At 44.5% G+C, this 24,565-nt stretch overlaps 1 protein-coding gene across 4 annotated transcripts in view; it reads right to left on the minus strand.

The window, feature by feature from the left end:
* The window catches only part of HTT (huntingtin), a 2,905,635-nt gene that overhangs the window by 1,799,647 nt on the left and 1,081,423 nt on the right, over nucleotides 1-24,565 (minus strand). For all 4 annotated transcript variants that reach the window (XM_069632055.1, XM_069632053.1, XM_069632052.1 and 1 more), the window contains one exon: nucleotides 1,907-2,033. In XM_069632055.1, coding sequence (XP_069488156.1) covers nucleotides 1,907-2,033 — 127 coding nt within the window. The remainder of the gene's footprint in view (nucleotides 1-1,906; nucleotides 2,034-24,565) is intronic.

Below are 24,565 nucleotides of genomic sequence, written 5' to 3' on the forward strand. Positions count from 1 at the left end.
TAAAATACCAGTAACGCAAACAGATGAGGGATAAGCTTGAAGGATGGTCCATCTTGAATGTTTTCTGTTTTTCGATAGCGGAACCCCTATTAGGGCTATGATCGAATTTTTCACCTATCCATTTGGGTGGTGGTGCTCACATGGTGGTGGGCACTTGCCTTTGGAGGGCACGGGTACTCAAGGGGGACACTCCACCTGGTGGCATGGCGGACAAAGGATGGGTTGTGCGTCGTTTATTGCCCTACTGAATCTCTTGGACACAGGTTGGTTGTGACATTTTGGGCTGTTTTTGCTATCTACAATGCAAAAACAAAAAAAACAAAAAAAGAGGCTTTCCCTCTCGTTTATAGAGTGGACATTTAGAAGGACTCCAAATTTTCAAACAAATGGTTTTTGTTGTGGAAACATTTATATAGATGTATGAAGGGTGTCCTTCACGTTGTGGCATACCACTGTATGTAACAACACTGGAAACATTTAATAAAATAAAGTTTACAAAAAAAGAAAAAGTTATAAGGATACAATGCAGCCTAAACATACTTCACTTTAGGGTGATGTGTTCAGTTGCAACAATACAAAAAAATTCACTAAGCGATACATTGGGCCTCATTACAAGTATGGCGGTAAGGCAAAAATGGCGCCGGTATTGCTACCGGCACCGTTGCAACCGTACCGCCATACTAGGAGTTCTGCTCGTGGGTGCCCTTGAAGCCACCAGGTGCAACGTGGTGGCCATACCGGCACCCACGAGCAGAACATGCTGGTAGCACCAGTAACGTTATTAACTGTACCAGTGCTACAATCCTCCCCATTTCCATTGAGCCCTGAGTGGCTCAAATGGGAATGGGGATGTACCGGGCCCGGCACTCGCAAAAGGGCAATTGCTGGGTCCGGCAGGGCCGGAATAGCCCGGTAATTGGCCATTCGCGGGTGCCGGATGCGAGTTTGGAGGTAGACTTGCAGGTAAAACCGGCAAGGCTACCTCCACAACCTCGTATTGAGGCCCATTGTCTTATGGACTTATTCGTTTTGGTTATATGTGATATTACTGAAGCAAATTTCAGAGTGGTAAATTTCACTGGAATCAAAATACCAAAAAAATACTGAATTTTCCTTTTTTTAAATTTGGGTCCCCCCCCAAGCCTCTGTTCTATCCTTATAACCCCACCCCAACCCGGACAATTTTAACCCTTTACCCCACTGCAATATATATTTATTTAAAATGTTGAGTATTTTTTACTTTGGTAAAACGTACCACTGATTCTTTTTCAGTAAACTAACTGGATACCATTAGTTTCCACATAAGAATGAGCAAAAATACAATGGAAGTAATGCAGATGGCTTTACTTACCTCCAAAAAGTCCGGACAGGAGGCCAAACAAAAGTAAAAGGAAAGGGGGTTCCATAGAGGTTTATGGGTGGAATGCAGCAAAAAAGAAAATCTTTCCCAACGGTTCTCATCCCACCTTGCCTCGTCCCACCTTTCCTCATCCAGTCCTTGTATACCACCTCCTCCCCACAGCTCGACTTCGGCGAGAGTGAGACTTTCAGGTAGAGCATGTGGTATACATCTTATAAGCAATAATGCATGAAAGGGTGTTGACTCTAATGATGTGCTTAGAGCAGAACCTTGGAATCTAATCATACAACAGTTTGGAAAACTCATTTAGTATAGACTGAGACGAGTAAGAGTAGGACTAGTAGTAATGACATTTATCACATGCCAAATGGGCATTATTATTGCTCATCACTTAAATACACTTCACGTTAGCTGAATTTGATTCAGGTTAAATTAGATGAATGCAGTCATAATATGTTCATTTTTTATTTTAATTACTTGACTGTAAAAAAACAGTGTTATCCTTGTACAGACTGGATAGAAGTGTCTTCTTCCAAATCTCCATACCTGGACTTGTTTCGCCAGTCTTCTTAGGACTCAAAGGAGCGGTTGCTTGCTCCACTGGTTCTTTGTCTTTCCCCTTTCGTCGAATTGGGCTCAAAGAAGGTGGATTTGCTAGTGATGGCAAAGCTGCCTTTAAATGAAAGGTGCAAAAACAGTTTCCAATTATTTACCATAACAAACCTTAACAAAAAGATGACTACTTCTTTCTCCCACTACTACACAGAGAAACAAAATGTGTACAAAGATCAACAATTCTGTGTAAACATTAATACTATGGAGATCAGGTCTAGATATGTAAAGAACCATCCCATCATTTCACTGACCTCAAATTTAACTTGATTGGAACTGCTGTTTTCGACAAACAACAAAGCACATAGCATTAAAGAAAACAAGCAGGTAGAAAATAAAAACTCTTTCCTAAATGATGAGCAATGTCCCCACACTTTAGCATTTGTATCATTTATAAAATCACATACTTTGAATCCTCTCCAACAGCATGCTGTTAAGTTGCTGCATATTAAATATGTATAAAACTGCATTAAACAGGAGCTAATCCACTTCATTTTGATCAGTTTTGGCTCAACTGGTGGATGTTTGAGCAATAAGCTATGCCCCCAGGTCATCAGCAAGATTGTAGAACACAGAGTACTCATTTGCAGGTGACTATGATAGATTCTTGTAGTTACGGGTAACTCATCTGTAGCAGAGGTTCTCGTTATAGAGTCACATCCTTTAAATAGACTATACATCAGTACATTCTCAGGAACATGGCACAACAACGCTCATCTAAAATAGCTTTGTCAAAACAGCTTGCATCCCTTGCGATAGAGCTGCAGCATCAGCGTTGATGCAATAATGTCTGGCAAAAGTGTAGAATCTTCCATGATGATTCCATGCAGAGGAACATTTGGCATTGTTGCGTTATTAAACTAACAGACTATGCCATGCTTTTTCCAAGGCAACACACTCAAACCTTTAGCACTGTCATACAACAGGACACAATCCATCTGACAATGGCGTGTTTAAACACATGGCCACAATGACAGAAGCAAAGATACAAAGATTGGGAAAGATTCTTTAAAGGAAAATGTTGCAATTTACGGATCGCCTCCACCCCTCCTTCTTTCAGAAGTCAAAGCCAACAACAATGTCTCAATAAAAGGTACTTTCCAAAACAAACTTTTAGTCTTCGGAATTAGACCTGGTTGCCCACAAGGTGAGCTTACCTCGTTAGATCCTGAAGGAATACTTGAAATAATCAGATCGTATTATTATGAAAGTTTTTTTAAATGTTCATCTCAGTTCTAAAGACAAGCAGCATACACATCTCTTTTACTCCCTAAATACAGGTAAATACCAACGGCAACAAAATAGGGAGTAAAAAGGCAGTTACTGTTCTGAGGGATGTTCGCCTCATCCATAGACCCCTTTCCTCCATACTGATGGGAGTCTGCAGCCTTTTGCACCGTCAAAAGATGACTTCCCTTTTAAATTTGGCGCTCTTGGGTGAGTCTGCACATGCTGACTCGGCTCACTGGCCTGGCCCGTCATTCCAAGACCGCTCATCGCCTACTATCTTATCAATTTAGGAGGGACTGTTATGTATAAACAAGGCAGAGCAGCTTTCTCAATTCTTTATAAGAATGTTTTATTGGGATCCCCCAGGTGGGTGCACCCTCTGATCAGCTTCAGCTCTCCAACCACCCTTGTTCTGGAACCTCCCCTATTCCAGAACTATGCCAACATGAAGCTCTACATAAGTAAATGCAACAAACATAACATCTCCCCCCCGACATGACACCCAACAGAAAAGGAAAGAAAATGATGGAACAGATAGAGGGGCATGAGGTGGAAAAAGGTAGAAAACATATGGATATTATTCATTTCAATGAAGGATATAAATGTACGACCACCACCTGCGCTGCTGGAGCAACAGGTCTGACTTGCAACATCAGCTTGTCGGAAATCTGTTTTCATCTAATAGCAGATAAAGTCTTTCCTGAAGTTCTGTATGATTCTTCCCTTTTTAGATGACATGCCATCACTCACACTAGTGTCTTTGGACCTCCTGATGACACCTGTGTTTTTTCCACATTGTAATCATCACTCCATGGTATGCTCTTCTCTGACAATTTCACATCATCTCTCGACCATCTCTTCCCATCGTCCAATATCACAGATTTCCCAGATCATTTCACCACTCTTTGAGGAACTCTAAATTTGGACAGACCTTTCAACACTTTCTTGGGTTCTCTCACAAAAACCCACTCACCTTCTTTGATCTCGCTTTCTGACACACGTTTACTGGTGTCATAGTATTCCTTGTATTTAGCTTGCCTTTCTTTCACTCTTCTTACCACATCCTCCACATCAATTTCTTTGTGGCACTTTGATACTAGCCAAGCAGGTCTTAGCCTATTGGATGCTGTCCTCCCCTTCATCATTGTGAAGAGCTCCCCCTCTGTGACTGAATGTGGAGTCATTCTGTAGGCATTTAAGGCTTCCTTCAATGTGGTGTCCTTCCACGGTAGAGCATTAGCAATTGCTAACTGTATGATGCTATTCACAAACCCATTCATCCTCCCAAGAAGCCCATCGGCCATTGGTTAATACAACTAAGTTGTTTTGTGCTCAATGGCCATTTTCTTCATAAAAGGTTTGCACCTCTGTTGACATGAACTGAACACCATTGTCTGATACTATTTCTAGCGGGTCCCCTCCCTGTTAAACACATTCTCCATGAACCTCACAATATTCTTGGCTGTAAAAGCTCCTTCCAAAATATCCCATTCCACCCATTTGGATATATAGTCCAACTACTATAATATAAATCTTCCCGGCATCTAAAGTTTCATAAAGTCTTGTAATATCTATGGCTAATTATGTCCAGACCAAATGTGGAATTTCAACTGGCTGTAGTGGCGTGACCATCTTTTTAAAAAAATATATTTGTTTTATTGGTTATTACATTTAAACCTTAAACAATACATCAGCACAGGTTCCTTATCCGGTGCATACCGAATTTCCATTGTCTTATACCCTTAGGCGGTTAGTCCAATTTAAGTCAGTTCTAAGGATTTTACTAATTGCAGCACCGCCAGGGTCATTCCCAGTTTTTCCACTGCCAATATCCCTTCCCAGCACTCATCCTCCGTTTTCTGATCAAAGAATTGTCTGTATTTGTCCAAAAAGAACCTTCTGTTTACGATCAGACTTTTACAGTTCAGCATCAGATGTTTTAGTGTCTCAAGGACATCCTGGTTGTTGCAGAAGCGACAGAACGCATCATCCAAAGAAATCTGTTTTCTCAGCAGTTTAACTTACCTCGTTGGCAGAACGTTCAGTCTGCATCTTAATAGCATGTCTCGATAGATAGGGGACGGGAATCGGACAACATACTTTGGCAATTGGTTCAGGGCCTTCAAATCCCAGAGCGGGATAAAGCTTGTGCTGCATTGTTCCCGCTTTGCCAACGTCTCAATCTAGTCTCTCCTTTGTAAGTTCACTTTAGTCGGGTTCTCAGTCAGCATTTTCATATCCATCCCATTTGCTGCCAGGTATTCAATACAGTGTGATCTCCATAGATGTAGATGTTTATCGTTAGAGATCCCGTTGTTCTTTAATATCTCGAAGAGAATTGCTGGAGTGAGGGTTATACATTTTTTCAAACAAGCAGATGGTCTTCCACATAACTATGGATCTTAAGGATTCAAGTCGCAATTCATATTTTATCATCAACATCGGGATAGAGTTAGGCAGTCTCAGGACCTTTTTCCAAAAGTAGGCTTCTAGGGTTTCCCACACCTTCCATGAGATTCAAGAGCGATTCGGAGCCATAGGCTAAGACTGCTACCACCTTTTGTTTATAAAAAGTCCAAACCGGGCCTATTGTAAACTTCCTGTATCGATTATGGATGGCCTTCGCCTGGTTGGTCAATTTTTGCAGATCTTTTTAAGTAGGTTCAAGTGACCATATTTGTTTATGTTTTTGTTTATAAGAACTCCCAGGTAAATAATGGAGTTCACGTTTTCCAGTTTTTTTCCATTGATGAACCAGCATGATGTCCTTCCTTTATCGGTTTTCTTCTGGGCGGATTCCATTATCAAGATTTTAGACTTGTTTTCATTTGCCCGCATATCCTTACCATCAAGGTACTTCATGAAGGCATCTAATCATCTTTGCAGGCCAATTGCTGTCTGGTCTACAAAGACCAGATCATCTGCGCATAGGATCCAGGGGATCGACCCTCCATTGATCCTTGGGGGGAATGCACAAATCTTACATTGTGAGGCGCCCAGATCAGCCATGTATAGTACAAAGAGGAATGGTGCTAAAGCACATCCTTGCTTTATACCTCTAAGTTTTGATTTTTTTCGTAAGTGCGCCAGCCCTGGTCAAGCGGATTTGTATGGTTCTATTTGTGTATAAACTCTGAATTGCTTCCACCAGGACCGACGGACAGTTCCACTTTATTAGTTTGGCCCAGAGATGTTCTCGATTGACAGTGTCGAATGCTTGGGCCAAGTCCATGAATCCTAAGTATAACTTAGTGTTTGATTCACGCACTCGCAGTTTCAGAAGGTTCAAGATAAAGAAGTTCAGCGAAGTTCCCACTCCTGCTGTAAAGGCGGTTTGACGCTTGTCAAGGATCCCTGATGACATAGCCCATTTTCTAAGGTCTCGCAGTACTAGCGACGCAAACAGCTTCCCAATTGAGTGAGGAAGGGCTATTGGCCGGTAATTTACAGGGTCACTACGATCTCCCTTTTTAAAGATCGGGACGATCATAGGTTCCTTCCAAGATGGTGTGATTTTCTTTGTTTTCAATACTTGGGAGAACAGTTGCATTATTAAATCTGCCCATTTTTCTTCATTTACTTTAGTGTGTGGTTAGAAATGCCATCTGGGCCGGCCGCTCTTGATTGGCTCAACTTCTTGATCATTATTAGAATATCCTCACAATCAAATTTGATATTCCAGGGATAGCTAGTTTTCTCATTTCCAACAGGTTGCATCCACACTTTTTTCCCAAAAAGTATAGTGAAGTGGTCCATCCATTTTTCCTCCGAGACCTGTGATATGCAGTGTGCCGCTTGAAAGGTCTTCCCGTGGTTTATAATGTCCCAGAGATTTCTACTATTTTAGTAGAGATTGCTGCTAGCATTTTTTCTGCACCGTATTGGGAGCGTTTTACCCGGGTGGCAATCCTCCAGTTTTTATATTGTTGTGTCAATTTTCTTACGAGGAGCTCTTTATCCACCATATCCGATCTTTTTTATTTTCTTTAGCTTATTTCTGTATTCTTTTCTTTTTAATACCACTTCAGTATTATAAGCATGTTTTTTTTTTACTAAGAGGCATCTTATTTGTTCCCCTTTTTATTACAAATTCATCCAGCAGCCACCGGTAGTCCACTTCTTCAGGATTCTCATGAATAAAGTTGTCATAGTTCTTCACCAATTTGGGGATTGTCTTATGGGGGATTCTTAATCTGTTCATGCCCCAGGTTACTTCAGCTTTATTTGTGATCAGAGATTGGTGCTCTTTTGTTGATATAGACAGTTCCGTTCTCAGCAGATCGTGATAGCTCCTATTTGTTTTTCTGATCTCAAAAGATTTCACCCATGGTAATAGATTTTCCGAGACGAAACAGTAATCAAGACATGCTCTGCTCGGGCCTCTATGCCATGTGTCAGCCACTTTCAGATCTCCTAGGGTTTGGGCATTTAGTATTTTCATGTCTCTGATTTCCATTTCAGTTGCCCAACGTAAGGCCCTTGCATTAAGTTGAGAGATAGTAGTCACCTTTCCAGTTTTTGAGAGCAGTTTTATATTCAGATCCCCACAGATCATTATACATTTTTCACAGTCTTGGAGTATTGCTTCATCCAGGGCTTTCATGATGTCCATTAGATAGCTCTCTGGATTGGGGATTTGTTCGCTCCAATACGTGTTTATTAATAGGAGGTTTGTTCGACTGTTATTTAGATGTTTCTGAAGTTCCAGGATTTGAACATAGGGATTCGGTGTATGATGGGCCGTTACCACAAATCCTTTCCCAAGTTTAATTAGCGTTAGCAGACCAGCATGCAATCTTCCCATGGTCCCTCTTATGGCCGGATTTATAAACACCTTCCTGGAAGCAGACAATTTCATACTCTTCCAGGAAGTTGTCCTCTCTAGAGTACAGGTGCTGAGAGCCACAGGTGTTCCACGAGGCGCATAGAAGATCCTTGACACTTTCGCACTTCTCATTCTATGTTGATTTGCCAGCTGCCAAGGCTCCAGCCATCCAGGCCCACTCGTGCTTTTGGTCGCTAGCCGGAATCCTTGACTTCAGGATCTTAATTTGTTTTCTTGAGTTGTCGACCGTGAATCTGGGAATCGCAGCTAGGTTATCCCGGTTCTTTACATCTTCCTTAACAGTGGACTTTGGGATACTCTCTTTAGTCTTCTCCTCTTGTTCAGATTTTCCCCCAGCCTCGCTCTGAGCGTTATTCCGTATTTTTGCTTTCTCTCCATTGCAAGCAGCACTGGTATATGGTTCCCCAGTTTTTGAGCTCCATAAGGATTTTTGATATCCGGTTTTCTCCGTATATCCGCTTTTCTTGTGTTTTCTTTATAGGTCTATATCTCGTAACCCATTCGGTCCGAATCCTTTCTAGCTGCTAGGAGACGATTTTTTATATCAGATGAGGCCAGGTGTAATATAACAGTGTCCATCCTATGTTCACTTTCAAATTCGACAATTCTGATGTCATTCGAGGACATATTCCTTAGTTTTGACGTTTCTCTTAGTACATTTACCACTTTTTCTCTATTAAGGATTGAGCGTTTAGAGTAGCTAATCAAACTAGCTAGACGTACTTTACATCTGTCTTCCGCTCTAGAATAGAGAGCTTTTCTCATCGTCTGGGGAGTCCCTTGTAGGCGAGCATCCTTACTTCTTGTTTTTTGGTTGACAGGACTTACTTCCCTATTTGGCTCTTGTCGGGATTTTAGCCAGCTTGGGCTGATTTTTGTTGTCAGATTGTGCAAATTTCTTTCTTTTTCCTTCCAAGTTAAGGAATTTCGTCTCCTTATTATCCTTAGCCTTCATTTGGCCTTCACTGGAATTTATGGCCAGTTTTCTATCAGCCTTTTGAAATCTGATCTGGGTGGTTTGATTCTCTTTAACCTGCGGTTTAGCCAGCTCTTTCTGAACATTACCTTCAATTTTTTCCCACTCATAAGAGTTTAAATCATTCCATTCTTCCTCCTCCCGATTGTTTTTGATGGCTTTCAGTAGGTCACTCAAATCAGCCTCTGATAGGTCTTCGTTGGAATCATTAGCCAGGCTTTCATCCAGTATTTCTATATATTTTTTTAGCTCTACCAAATCATTGCTCATAGCAATTTCACGTCTGGCTTTCTTCACGCATTGGTTAAGTTCCAATTTTGGAGGTGTTCTTATATTCCTAAGGAAGGCTCTCGAGCCATTAGACTTTTTTCCTCCGAATTTTAAATTTTTTCTTTTTCTTTTCTGTTACCTTCGAGCTCTTTGATTCTGACGGTTTACTTCCTGTTTCTAGTTTTTTTTTTGCGAATTCACAGCCGATATATTGGTTCCAATTGGTTCTAGAAAAATAGGGAAGTTCAAGTTTATATTCTTATTTGCTGCTTGGATCTTAGGGCAGACTACCAGCTCTGCTTTGCTTAAGGTAGTGTCATTCACAGCAATTTCAGGCTCAGTCGAACCAGTTCTTCTATTTCTTTCGATACTGGCATTTGGTCTTTATTTTGACTCGATTCTTGCCCCTTCTTGGGGTCCTTCCGTTGAATTTCTATACTTAGAATAGGTATTCGTTCCCCAGAGAAAGAACTTACCACCGTTCTGTTTGTAGTTTTCATTGTAGCAGTGGTCACATTCTCAGTTTGCTTAGGGCATTGACTCTTATGTTTATAGTCATCCATGAAGGCCTCCATTAATTGCAACTTGTCGTTCCTTTCCCTTTGTAATAACTCCGATAAGCGACTCTCCCAATTGTTATTGCGCTCAATTTCACCTTTCAATCTCTTATCCAATATCTCTGTGAAATGTTCCACATTCATTGTTAGGCAGAAACCTGTGCAGTTCCCTTGGGAACACTGCAAAAGATTTAGGACTACAGGTGTTAGCAGTAAACCCACTTGGTAGCAGTTTGTACCACCCAGATTTACCTGGTAGCTGTGGCTGAGCAGTCAGACTTCCCTCAAGAAGAGTTAGGCAGTATGCAAAGTATACACAATAGGCACTTAGACACAATAATACAAGCAAACACTGACCAGAGCTTTGGTATCAAAGTATATACTTATTTATTTAAAAACACACTGTTTGAAACACTCCAGCACTCTTATTGTAAAACACTCTAAACACAGTTACTATTATAATATATACAACCCTTGTTCCTTATCAGATAAGTCTTATCTGATAAGTTAACACCACTTATTTTCATACAGAGGTGAGTGCTGAACTATAGATGGCACTCCAACAAGTTCATGAAGAAGGGAGGGGAAAAAAAGACAGAATATGGGAAGGTACACCACTCTAAGCTTTAGGAACACTATTAGCAAGGCAGAAGAGCAAAGGTCACTTATGAACCAAAGTCCATAGGCTGTGCCCACTCTTGGAGAGAGCAGAGCACAAATGTGCCCAAGATCACACAGTTACACTAGGCTTAGAAAGTCTTGCAGAGAGTTCAAAAAGAGTTTGGAGAGGCTCAGAAAAGTTTAGCCAGGGTGTCCCAGGCTAACCCAGGTTCGAAAGCCGGGGGCTAAATCTACCCCGTACAGTCGGTGGCAAGGGAAGCCGGGCGGGACACAGTATCCTCCAGCGGTGGCAGTTGTTCCTGGCAGCGGTTGCAAGTTTCATCGTCTTCCAGGGGAAGAGAAGATCTCGACTTGGAGGGAAGATGAAGGTCGTTGCACTGCCATGGAAGAGACCAGCCGCAGAGTTTTCCGGTTAACGGTATTACCCTTTAATTTGCGGTCGTGATAAAACGTGGTATCCCGGTTGCCGGGGTGCTTGGCACAGGCAAGGTGGCCACGAGATACCTCGGGAAGGCGAAAAGATGGTGAAACTGGTTATCCCCACCAGTCAAAGGAAGAAGACTCTCCGGCGGGAGATCTCCTCTGTCATTGGGAAAAGTGGTGAGACGGTCCAGCAGGGCTCCACCGGTGGTGTCGTCGTGGCAGGTCGGCTCAGCTTCTCCCTCGTTGGATTCTTAGGTCCTGTGGCGACTTCTGAAGTTCCAATCCCCAAAGCCCTGCTTTTATGCAGAAAACCCCCATTCACTCAGCCTAGCTGTCACTCAAACATGCTAAGTGGCGAGCCGGCCGGCTCACCACTTGGGCCAATCAGGACGGAGTGCGACTTGAGTTGCCTAAATCCCCCTCCACCCCTCCTAAGTACCCCAGACAGAGGGGCACCACTTTGGAGGGCTTCTGTGGAGAAGCCCGCCAAAGAGTGGAACAAAGGGCTCGACTTGGGTTGGAGTCACAGAAGAGAACACAACGCCATTTTAGAACCGAGTTTTGGCAAAAAACACCAACCGGAGAATTAATATTAATTAAATAAACCGGCTATCGTAATTAAATAAATAGAGATAGTAGCCTCGAACAATGGGAAAATCCCAGAGAAATATTCGCGGTTGAATATAAAAAGTAGTATCCACTGCCACCAGCCAAAACTCGATCAGGGGGGACGGAGACGTGCCCCCTCGTCTAACAGACCCCGGGGCAATCGAATTGCCCCAGCCAGTACGTCCACAATATGATGGTTTGTACTGGTTCTGTTCAGAATTTAAGACTAGTAAAGTCAATGGTGACTTTACAAACCCTGGGAGACAGTAGTCAGTCCCAGGGTATGGAGTCTATACTGAGGAGTCACTATGACACCACTGTGTTACTGCACTGAGGGTGCTGTGTAACACATGAAGCCCTATGGAGTAAAATACCCCATTAAACACATCTAGAATCAAAGAAACACACTCAAATCATGTCCAAGAGTGAGGGTAAAAGAGTCTCACTCTTGGCAGGAGAAAAAAATAAACCCCCAAAAATCCAGCAAAGCTGCTGGGGGACTCACTAGGTTAGGAAATTCAGCCTAAACATTCATTAGTTGTTGACTCATTTTCTCTGTGCCAGAGTATAGATCTTGCAATGAGGTGTTTAAAGTTTCGTACCATTTTAAGAATGGGGCAAGTGGAATCCTCAGGGCCGCCATTACGGTATTCTGAATATGAGCCAAGTCCACCTCTGGAGCCTTTTTACTGGGAGATTTTCGGTCCGGTGGGGGCATCAGTTGGCCTCGGATATACTTCTCCTTGCCTTCCACACCCAGGTTCAGCACTGATCCTTGTTCACAAGCAGGATAGTCATCCAATTCTAGGGATGCCCGACTGTTCTTAGGGGGCTGAGTTTTTTCCCATACTCTTTGGGGTTGGGCTAGTGGATCCACTTTCTTGGCCGATTTCTGTAATGATAGATCATCCAGGGCGGTGATTTTTTCCGTTATGAAAGACAGACTCTTTCTTTTCTCTCTGGCAATTCTTCCCGTTAGAGCTGTTATATCTTGAGATAGTGTCTCAGCCAAAGCAGAGTTAGAGTAGAGGTCAGCATCTTTCGACTTGATTAGTCGATTGGGAATTTCCTTGCAGTTCTCTAACAATTGGGGAAGGTCATTGGGAGGTGTGGAGGGGGAAAGGTCGTAGTGCAGCTCCTCATTTAGAAATGGTTACTCTCCACCAACGAACACCAACAAATACCACTTGCTACCACTTTCGCTCCGCTTTCACAGGAGGAAGTGGTTTTATGTGGGGAGCAGGTGACTTGCAGCAAATCCGCCTCCACGGGAGTTAACGGTCCAGTAACAGCAGGCAGTGCAGAGTCCTTCCCCAACACCAACAAACACCATTTGCTACCACTTTGGCGTGACCATCACTTTTTTTCCTTTGTCACTAACAGCACATGCCATACAGTCCCTAACCAACTCTTCCATTTTTTCCTTTTTTCCCCCTTTCTTTTCACATACCCGGCCACCAGTAATTTTCCCTCACTCTTCTCTTGGTGAGACTCCTCCCTAAGTAACCTTCATGCGCTAAATCTGTTATTCTTTTCCTTAATACCACTGGAGGAATGATGCAATCACTCCAATAGATACATGCAGCAGCACTTGAAATGTCCTCTTTTATCTGAAGATACATCTTCCCACTTTGATCAAATTTCTTCCATTCATCTTGAATAGCTTGTCTCAAATAACCTGGTTAACAGTCCTCAGATACCACTTTATTCCATTCCTCTTTTGATATGCCTCAATTAATGTGTGCAACAATACATTCTGTACTATGCTCATCATAGAACACATCTTTAGATTCACAACAATCCCAGAGCAATCTTGAAAGACAGTCTGCTACTACGTTGGATCTTCCTGGGGTGTATATCACATTTACATTTTACTGCATGATATCTAGTATCCATCGCCGGATCCGGGGTCACAGTAGATGCAGGCTTTTAGAATTCAACACATGGATCAACGGTTTGTGATCAGTCCTTAACTCTATTGGCAAACCCCAAATAAGGCTCCTAAAATGTTCCAGTATCCATCTTACCCCAAGTGCCTCTCTTTCAATGGTGAGTAGTTCTGCTCTGCCCTCTTAAGTATTTTTGACACAAATGCAATATGTACTGTTCTGCCTCCATGGATTTGTTCTAGAACACCCCCTAAACCAATGTTTCTGGCATCCACAGAAATGACACTATTTGTTCAAATTCGGATTTGCACTCATCCGACCATGTAAATCTCACAGATTTATTCATCAGTTCTCTCATGTATTTTGTTTTGTTTGTGTGGTGAGACATACACTTTGAACAATACTCGGTTAAACCCAGGAAACTTCGCAAATGTTCCTTATTGATTAGTTCAGGAATATTCAAGATGGTGTTCTTCTTTGGTCTGATCACTTCAGCATTTATACAATGCCCCAAGTATGTTACCTCACTCATTCTAATCTTGCATTTCCCTATCTTCAGAGTGAGTCCTCTCTCTTGTATCACTTGAAGCACTCCCAATAATTTGGCATTGTGCTCCTCCTCTGTCAGCGCTGAAATCAAAATGTCATCTTGAAAATAACATACACCTTTAAGCCCACCAAACAGCTGACACAGCAGTCTTTTGAATACTGCTGCTGCTGCTAAACCAAAAGGCATTCTTTTGTATCTAAAGGCTCACAGAGGTGTCACAAACGACGTGAGATGTCTTAACGCTTCATCTAACAGAACTTGATGATAAGCTGAAGATAAATCAAGAGTTGTAAAAACATTTGCTGGCCTCATGGTTGTCAACATCTCTCCAATGTTAGGTAGGGGATGCCTGTCCACCCAGATATTCGCATTCAAATCCCTTAGGTCCACACATATCCTAATGGACTCATCAGGTTTGCGCACAATTACGATCGGGGAAAGACACTCTGAACTTTCAATTGGCTTGATGATGTCCTTTTCACACAGCTTCATCAATTCTTTCTGTAAGGCTTCTCTCATGACAATGGGAATGTTCCTCACTCTATGTGCAACTGGTTTGGCAACATTCTTTTATATAATTCTGTGCTTGAAGCCTTTTAATACCCCAAAACTGTCATTTAACACTTGAGGAAAGCTTTTTGCTAAATTTTCTTTTGTGTCACAACTGTCCACAGATATGCTCAGTATAAGAACATTTTCTCCAGGATGTATCCTGATCTGTAATGCAGCTTGTTCCCACCATCCTACAACAGGTGAGCCATTTTCTGCAACATATAGCTTGCAGTATGTTTCCCTTCCTTTAAAACAAAGGTGCACCCAGCTGTATCCAATGTTATTAATAAATAGGAGTCTTGCCATACCCCGTGGCTCTCACCCTTGTACTTTGTAAATCCTCACAATTGCCTTGTAACACCTTAACACAAGTCTCCATAACCACAATTGTATATGGTGATCCTTTGTCCACCATTACTTGCAGTGGCACTTCGTTGATGTGCATATACACCCATGGTCCTTTATTTTTCTCACCTGGTGAGAGGGTTAAAATGTGTACCTCCTCCTCTTCTGCAATTGATAGTAGGCTACCTGGGCCTCCAATATCTTCCAATGCCTTGATACTTGTGTTACTTGCACTTGTGAAGTGATTGTCTTCATGCTGCATTCTGTTGGTAGGATATGAACCAAATCTCCCCCTTCCTCTGGCATTCCTACAAACTTTGCTGAAGTGACCAATGCTGCCACACTTGAAACATTTAGCAGCGTGTGCTGGGCCTTCTCCCTCTATATTCGTGTGTCTGCCCCGACCACATTTGTAACCCCAACCTTGTAATTTGTTGAAGGGCTCCCTCTCTCTTCTGGGATTTGATCTAAAATTGTTCGAAGCCATCTTCCTAACCAGTATAATAAGTGTTTGTTCCTTATTCTCCTCTTTTTCATCTTGAATAGATTTGATCTCTTTACTTTCTTGCCTATTTTGAACCACTCTCATACACTTTTCGCCCAAATGCATCATTCTGGCTATTTCTATTGCCTTTTCTAAGGTTGGGTCCTTTGCCTGCCATAACCATTGTTGTATGTGGGGATCCGCAACATGCAGGACTAATTGGTCCCGTAGGTATTCCTCTGCATGTTGAAATCAAACCTCTTAGTACTGCAATATAGGCATCTTCCGATTCACTTTTGTTCTGAAGTCTGGAGAAAAAGTGATATCTCTCAAGCACGATATTAGTCTTGTTTCAGAAATTCTTAGATAACTTATTTAGGGCGCCTTCATATCTTCTGCTGCTACTTGAACCAGCCGGGTCTCCTGAACCCACATCCGTTTCACTCTGATTAGGCAGTGTGCAGAATATCTGGAGTGCCTCTGCACCAATGCAATTCAAGAAGGTACATTCTTTAAGTCATTGCTAAATTTAGTGCCACCTATTGCCTTTAAGTACACTTGAAACCCATCTACCCATTGTTCCCATGGACTGGTAGGGTTTCCTGGATTCGGTAGGAACTGAACTGGCGCTGGAGTGTGTTGCATAGTGTGAAATTACAGTAAACAACTCTTAATTATGTCCTTAAATTTTCCACGCTTGTATATTATTTCTCTTTTTCTTTAAAATAATCTGTCATGTGTAGCTGATTAGCTTGGCTTGTTGCTTGATGTGTTTTCCTTTCCTGTGTCTTTGCACCTGCTTTGCTCTTTGTTATTGGTGCAGAGTTGTAATTTTATCTTCCTTTTTGTTTGCTAAATTAAATCTTCCTTTTTGTCTACTATGATGTACCACGTTCTCTTTTGCTCCTTCATACAATTTTTGTATAGTATGCGTCACGTTGCTGCACAGTTTATAGAGCGCCCCTATTCATCATTAATGTTCTGTGTTATGCCAGAGTGCGGCGCTGTGTTTACCTAGACTTCTGAATTTCCTCCATGTATTTTCTTGCACGTTACGAACAGCTGCGTTTGTTGTTATAGCAACACTCCGACATCAACAAAAATGGCTGCCACATAGAGGACGTTATTCAGGGTCCTTTACACTCAGCGAGGGTTGTTGCCTGCGCGCGTCAATGTTTTTCGTAAGATGCAGAGGTAAGCACTGACCCTCTAAGGATATTTTAGAATCCCACAAAATACCTTGAGGGGGTTGACACGTTGGTCAGCTGTGATTTCTTCTTATTTATTTAATGTGTCAGCGCTAATCATTATGGTTCCTCTTCCTTCTATACGCCGGCCCTGCGGGAACACGCGTAGCTTCTCGCACCGAACAAGCTTTTTGCAGGGGGCTCTCGGTGGTTGCCTCGTCGCCAATTTGTTACGTATAAACAAGGCAGAGCAGCTTTCTCAATTCTTTAAAAGAACCACCCTTGTTCTGGAACCTCCTCCATTCCAGAACTATGCCAACATGAAGCGCTACATAGCGATTCCATCACACCTAAGTAAATACAACAAACATAACAGGGACAGGGTGAGTTGCATGCAGGAAAGGGGATTATGGACTAGGAGTACAGTAGTTACTACAGTGACCATTTCTTACTCCTATGTCCGCCCCCTTTACTCCATACTGATATGAGATTTTACAATAGAAATAGTTACCTGGAGAGGACCCAACCCTTACTGTGTAGTGAAAAGTTTTCCAAGGAAGGCGTGTGCAAAGCCGCCATCAGCCCTAGATATGGTTTTCAGACAATAGTGCTTACAACAAGCAGATGGTGAAGAGCATGTGGCGGCCCTGCTAATAAAGTCCCAGGGCATGTTGCACTGAAGTGCCACAGAAGTGGCTTTGGCTCTGATGGCATGAGCATGAATGCCCTAAGGAGGCTCATGCTGCTGCATGGAATAGCAATGATTCATATCAGAAACTATCCACCTGGCTATATTGGCCTTCGAGATCTGCGAGCCAGGGTGCTGACCGCAATAAGAAATTAAAAGGGAATCTGATTTTCTGAACTGCCTTGTACGATGCATGGCTGCCCTGATGCCAAACAAGTGGAGAGCAATGTTAGCCAGAGAATGCCGATTTTGGGAAAATGTTTGGGAGTACCAACTCCTCAAAGTGTATCAATGACACGTCCATAAAAGGAAGACAGGGTGAGCTTGCAAGACAACCTTGTCCTTATGGAAGACTTTAGGGATCGAAGTAGATAGGGCTTGGATTTAGCTGACTCTTCATGCAAATGTGAGAGCCACTAAAAGGGCCACCTTCCATGGCAAAAGTGTTAACCCGGAAGACGTTAAGGGTCTGAGCCACAATGATGATAGGATGACTTTCAGATCCGAGGTATAAAGTCTGGTGAGACCCTCAAGGTGTGTGCAACTGGGTTGGAGTTGTAAAAGGACTACGTGTTTGTTGCAATTGGGCCCAATGGCTGACAGATAGGTTCGACATAAGTCAACCGAAATGCAAGGGCAGGACAATGAATTGATGTTCTTATTCAGAGCCAGTAGAAAAATCGGATCCACTTACTCCTGTATTGGGGTCAGGTAGAAGACTTCCGGGTCGCCTGGATACTTTCCATATTTTCGGTAGATAATCCAAGTTAGCTGAGCAGCAACCATGAGACTAAGCCATTGAGGGGAGGGCTGGAGTACTCATCTCAGCTTCTGATACAGGAGGTGCGCTTGGGGTAAAAGGGAAATCGGACACTCCTTCTGGGTATGCACCAGGTGATGGAACCAGTATCGGGTGGGCTACCCAGGGGCTATCAGAAAGAGTGGCGCCCTTGCTGGAGGGCAAGTCGCTCTAGAACCCTGGGGAGAAGAGGCATACAAAGTCTGGAAGTCCAGCTGACCCCAAGTGCATCTCCCATGGAGTTCTTGCAGATTCCTTCTGTGAGTGTGAAGGGGCACTTCCTGTTCTATGCCGTTGTAAAGAAGTCCACATGGGGTTGGCCCCATTGAACGAAGATTGTCTCCAAGACTGCTATCTTGAATTCCCATTTTTGATCCTGGAATGTCATTCTGCTGAGGAGGTCCGCCACCACATTGAGCAGTCCTGGTAGATGAATGGCCTTCTGGGAGATTTGCTGCTTAATAGCCCTTTACCATATCCTCACTGTCAACAAGCAAAGGGGGTGGGGGAGTATTGTTCCTCCCTGTTCAGATAATATATGGAGGTGAATTGTCTGTCTGAATGAAAACTCTTTTCCCTCTGAGTACTGGCAAGAAAGCTCTCAAGGCATTGAATATAGCCTGAAGCTCTAGTATGTTGACTTGCAGAAGACTCTCCCACAGGGACCACAAACCAGATGTTTTGAGAGAGCCCAAGGTGGCACCACATCCCCTGAGCGAGGAGTCTGTCGTGACACACTCATCTGGGTCTGATTCCTGAAAGGGAATTCCGAGAGTTAAGTTAGAGGTCTGCCTCCACGATGTTATATACTGGTCCAGAAATGCTGGTATCAGAACTCAGCCCGATTAATACCCGTAGATTGGTTCCAGGAACAGACTAAGTGCACATGCCTCATTTTCAGGCACGCTAGAGAAACACATAGAATACATGCAGCCATTAATCCTAGTAGTTTTGGAAACCAACACACAAAGGTCGCCTGCGCCTGCTAAAAATGTTTCAATGCAGCCGAGATCCCATTAACCTTTGTTAGGCTGGAAATATTCTCGCAGCCTACAAGTCCCGCACAAACCCCAGAAAGGCCCGTCTCCTGGTAGGGAATAAAGTCAATTTCTGGTGGTTGATGGGGAAACCTAGTTTGACGAGTGTGTCTGTCAATGTCTGAGTCAATGCAGCTACTTGGTGCAGAAAAGTGGCTCGGTCCAGCCAATCATCCAAGTATGGGAAGAGGTGCCTGCCCCTCAGATGAAGAGAACTGGCAATTGTGATAATCAGCTTTGTAAATACTCCCAACACGGAGTTAAGTCCAAACGGGAGGACCCTGTATTTGCAATAACTCCTGCAAATGGAGAACCTCCAGAATCTCTGATGGTGCTCCCATTTGGGAACGCGAGGTAAACATCCTTGAGGTCCACAGTGCAAAACCAGTTGTCTGCTTGAACTGAGCCCAGTATCTGCGCCAGTGTCACTGTCTTGAACTACCACCATCTTGAGGTTGAAAAGTCTAGGATTGCCCTCAGGCCAGCCTAGTTTTTCTAGGGCACAGAAAATGGAGGAGTAGAATGCCTCTCTGGTCCCAGGAAACTACTTCTATGTCCTCCATGGAGAGGAGCTGGTTGACTTCTTCCAGGAGTGGACCCCATCTAGAAGAGAAGGGAAGAGGAGGGTGTGCAGAGGAATGGAAAGGCAGTAGCCCTTTGAGATAATGGGCAGTGTTCAAGTGTCCGGGAAGATCATCTTCCAGGATGGAAGATGTTGAGGGAGACTGACACCAATTGTTGTGTGAACATGACTAGTCACATAAGTGCTTCTTCTGGTCTGCTGAAGCTGCAGAGGAGGATCCCAGAGGAGTGAGGATGCTTCTTTCTATGGCCACTAGGAGACATGTCAGGGTTTCTGGCTTTTCTGTCCAAGTAGCCACGAAAACCACCAAATGACCCGTGTCTGGCACCCCTGGAAAAGGCAGATTACTGAAAAGGCTTGGTGACGGTTTGGAGAGGATCGCGAGAGACTTGGCAGTCTGCTTGGAAGTTTTCCTCTTGTTTAGTTCCTAGTCTGTAGACAGATGGAAAGGATCCTGACCGTCGAAAGGCAAGTCCAGTATTCTGTCTTGAACTTCTTCAGAGAATCTGGTCGCATGCATCCAAGCAAACCTGCGAATTTCAGCACCTAGTGCCATGCCTCTAATGGAGGTATTGTTGTGGTGTACTTGCGGCTCTAAGATGTCCTGGGCTATGAGCACAGCCTCTATCATGCCAGATTTAAAGGCCTGATGCTGCTCAGAAGGGAGGAAATCAGCAATCATCTAGTTGGCCAAGGCCAGAAGAGGGTCTGCATTACGCGGTCTAAAGTGTAGGCACGCGTTGGAGTATACCTTGCGATTGTAAGCCTACAAAGGTTTGTTCTCTCTTTTTAATAAGGCTTGTGATGCAGAGCTGCCAGATGTGGAAGGCTTAGCATAGATTGAAGCGGAAGCTACCACTTCAGAGAGTGGCTGTGGATGAGTGGTGAGCCACAACTTCTCAGAAGCGAGGGACCTGTAGCATGCCTCAAGCTTCCGATTGTTGGCTTGTCCTGTGTGCCGTGTTTGCCAGATTTTGTTAGCCTCGGATAACACGTCCTTTTGGATCTTTACCCGGGGTCTGATTGATGATCCGAAGGCCTGCACCTCAGATTCCTGTACTGGTTCTCTCGGAGTGGGAACCTCTAGGAATTCCGATAGCCCCAGCATCCTGTCGTGAAAGGCCTTCGCCGAATGAAGAAGGTTGTCCTCTGAATCGCTGGAAGACTAATCTTTGTCAGGAGGAACCAAAGTAGGAGCTGCTGCAGGGCTGGCTGAACTGCTGGCCACTCAGATGACGGCGGCATGATTACAGGATGTATGGGGGCAGGCCCTGGACCCTGAGGGCGACTTGGTGTAGCCAAAGGCTTAGTTGTGGTTGTGACCGGAATTGGTGGAATGATCAGAGATGTAGGCGGCTGAGGCATGACCTCACTGATAAGATCTTAAAAATACTCTGCCATGGTTCTCAACTTAATGGGGTTGTGAAACGTGTAGAAGAATCTGTCTTCAGATGTCTGAGGCTGTGTGGCTGTCATCGGGGCCCATGTTGCGGAGAAGTCCAAGACAACGTGGATGAGCCACAGTACGGTTGCCTGTGCCAAGCTGTCCATGTCATAGGGGTCCATTGAGGTGGTGCAGATATTGAAGTCGGGTAAGAAATGCACCAGTCGTGGACTTCCAGCTGAAATGAGGGCATCAATCTGGTAGCCAGCTCTCACAGTCAAGAACCGGCTAGTGATGCAGACTAGCTGTAGGCATCAATTTGGGAATAGTGCGTACATGCTGCCTTGACTTACTGGTGTGCTCCTTGGGCGCCATTTTGTTTTAGTCACCCATTTTTTGCCTACTGAGGCCTATAGTTTTAGGGACACAAGGGCCTCTTTTGCCTATCAACATGGATTTTGTATTTTGTTTTTGCGTGACCCTTGTGAGATATCTGGCAGTAGGGGTAACGGCAGTCTCGAGTATAGGCTCAGGAGGTACCAGCCGTTGTGGCTTAAGGGCCACTGCCAGTGGGTTTTGGTGGGTCTGACCAACCCCTTCTTTGCCTTGGTATCCCAGGGAAGGCATCACCATGTCAGGCGGGAGATAACAGTTTTATCTCAACGACATGCAAAGTGCTTCCACATTGATCTTGGCAAACTCCTTGACTGTCTGTGGAGTGGAGGCTCTGAAGAGATCACTCCGGTGACCAAATTGTCTAAGTGCGCTGGAGCCGAGGGACAAGTACAATGGGCAAATGTTTGTGAGGTGATTGGGGCCCAGACACTGCGCTTGTCTGAGGCAAGGAAACTCCGGACACAGCAGGTGTATCATGTCATCGCAGGCATATGGCAAAGGTATGGCGGTGAAGCCTGAGGTGCGACAGCATAAGGAAATTCAACGAAAAACCTTATGAGGTGGAAGCTGAAGTGACCAGAAAGAAAAATAGGTCTGCAGCTGTGCGTAAGGAGTCCAGTTCTGCCGAGTGGTAAACAGGTCTGGCAGGTGAGGCCAGTGGGAGAAGTCACTGTGGGCGTGCTCGCCCAGGCATGCCCTCCCGTATGAAAAATGTAAAAGGAAAGCTATCTTTTTGCGGTGTAAAGGGCTAATTTCCCAGTGGTACACTTACCAAAAAAATGGAAAATAAACACAGAAGCTGGCTCCCTACTGCCATCCACACAGCTCCATGGATATGTAGGGCTTGGTTGTACCAGCAGAGCAGTGACATAGAAAGTAGCTCCAAGAAAAAAGGGAATTAAAAAATGCCCACTTCAAAATGAGGATTCATTGCTGCCACTGTTTTTAACACTTTTACGCTCCTCTGCTTCATTGCAGGCTCTACTTCCCTCTCAGGCGAGTTGTTTGCGCATGGTTGAGAATGGAATTCTGGAGCCACAGCTTAATAGCTTAAAGCCTTGCACGGATGTCTCAATGTATAGCCTGCTGCTTGCAACTCAATTTAGTACAAATAATCCCTCCTTTTTCAGTCCACAGTTGATTTGTTACGGCAGCTGATGGACCGCAGAGTAGCAGGTGCATAAGGCTATATGCCAAAAGGAACCAGTTACTTACCTGTAACTCCTGTTCTCCAGCATGGGCCTGGCATGGATTCACATGCTCATGAATATTCACTGTCGTCAGGCTGGGAATCCTCAGTAAAATAATAAAAATTAAAATAAAAAAAAGCAGTTTTGCTTTAGCCTGAAAACTGCATTTATCCTCTAAACCTATTACTGATCTTTAGGATCCTACTAACCCCATCCAATGACGGTCGTCTCCCTAAGCTCCACCCCTGGTGGCCATCTTCAGATTTGGAAGAGCACGTAAAGTGGCAGTATGAACCATGAAGAGCCACAGAGGGGAAGGAGGGAGGTTTCGCATGAAAATCCATGCCAGACCCATCGTGGAGAACGAGATACAGGTAAGTAACTGGTTCCTTTTCCAGCATGAGGTCTGGCATGGATTCCCATGCTCATCAATAAGATTAAACATCAGTACATATACACAACCACGGGAGGTGGCAAGGCTCAACAGAAGTAACACACCGCCGGAACAGACTCACCTCAAGATAACAGGTTGCGTAGCACTGCTTGGCCAACCCTGGACTACTCCCTGGAATCCCTGTCTAAGCACTAGAATCTCGTGAAGGGTGTGAGTGGACCTCCCCATAGCAGCCCTACAGCAGGGGAACAGCAGAGAACCGCTGACGTAGCAGCAATGGCTCTAGTTCAATGGGCTCTATGCCCGGCCTGGAAGAGGTCTGCTCGCCAGACGATGACAGTGCATGTTGCAGCCAGAGATCCACCTGAACATGGAAGCCTTAAGCCTTTCCGTCTCCCACAGGTCCAAAATTCACAAAGAGTTTAGGCACATCCAGCAAATGCAAAGTCTTTCCAGCCGGCGTAGAAGGTTTCGAGAAGCAAACTGGCAGATCTAAAGGCACATAGAGGTAGAATTCCAAAGGAACCTTCAGTATAAAGGTGGGGTGGGTCCACAGGAACACCCTCAGAGTGTAAGGACAATTACGGCTACTTGCAGGAGAGGGTCTGGATCTCCCCGACCCGCCTGGCTGAAGTGATAGCAACCAGCAAAGCTATTTTGGAAGACACCCCCCAGGCTCCTCGGCTGATGAACCCTGCTGGCGAACATCTGGCATTTGGAGTTGGCCGCTGTTGCGAAGAAGTCGATCTGGGGTTGTCCCCAGTTGAGGAAGAGAAGGGAAACCTGATCCTGATGAAGGTCCCATTCGTGACAGGCCTGTAGCTCCCTGCGTAGCAAGTTTGAGATGGTGTTCTTGTTGCCCGCCAGGTGACTAAGGGTACAAGGAATGTGTCCTGAAGAATGGCCCAGTACCACAGGGGCTGGGATTCCAGGGAGAGCGCAGGGAAGAGCGTTCCACACTGTTTCCAAATATTGAATAAGGTGGTGGTGTTGTCCGTGAGGATTGGCACCACCTTCTCCTGTAGCTGAGGGTGGAAAGACTTGAGGGCCCAGAAGACTAGCCGGAGCTTTAAGACGTTGATGTTGAGATCTTTCTCCTCTAGGAGCCAAAGGCTTCTGGAGTGCGACCGTCCGGCGTAGGCCACCCACCCATCCAGGGAGGCATCTGTGGTGACCGCAGATTGGTACGGTGGGATCTGAAATGGAGCTACTTGCGTGAGATGAGGATGTACTCCCCACCATCGCAGAGCTTGCCAGAACCCGTGGGTGAGAGCAATCGTCTCCTTCCAAGTGCCTGTGGCCTGCAGCCACTCCTGAAGAGGTCTCTTCTGGACCCTGCAAAACGGGACGAAGCGAATGCAGGAGGACATCAAGACCAACAGCGACAGTACTGTTGCGGAGGGTGCCCACAACAGGAACTGGACCTTCTGCAGGATGGCTGCTACCCTCTACTCTGAAGGGGTAGCCAGGCATGCAACCGTGCCAAGACAGGAACCAAGGAACAGAGGGTTACTGTAGTACTTTGCAAATTAGTTTCCAATGCTTCTGGAGTTGTAGACAGTCCCTTCCCTTCTCAGTTTGTA

Source organism: Ambystoma mexicanum, chromosome 6q (assembly GCF_040938575.1).
Source record: "Ambystoma mexicanum isolate Mex_15411 chromosome 6q, UKY_AmexF1_1, whole genome shotgun sequence".
NCBI classification, from domain to species: domain Eukaryota; kingdom Metazoa; phylum Chordata; class Amphibia; order Caudata; family Ambystomatidae; genus Ambystoma; species Ambystoma mexicanum.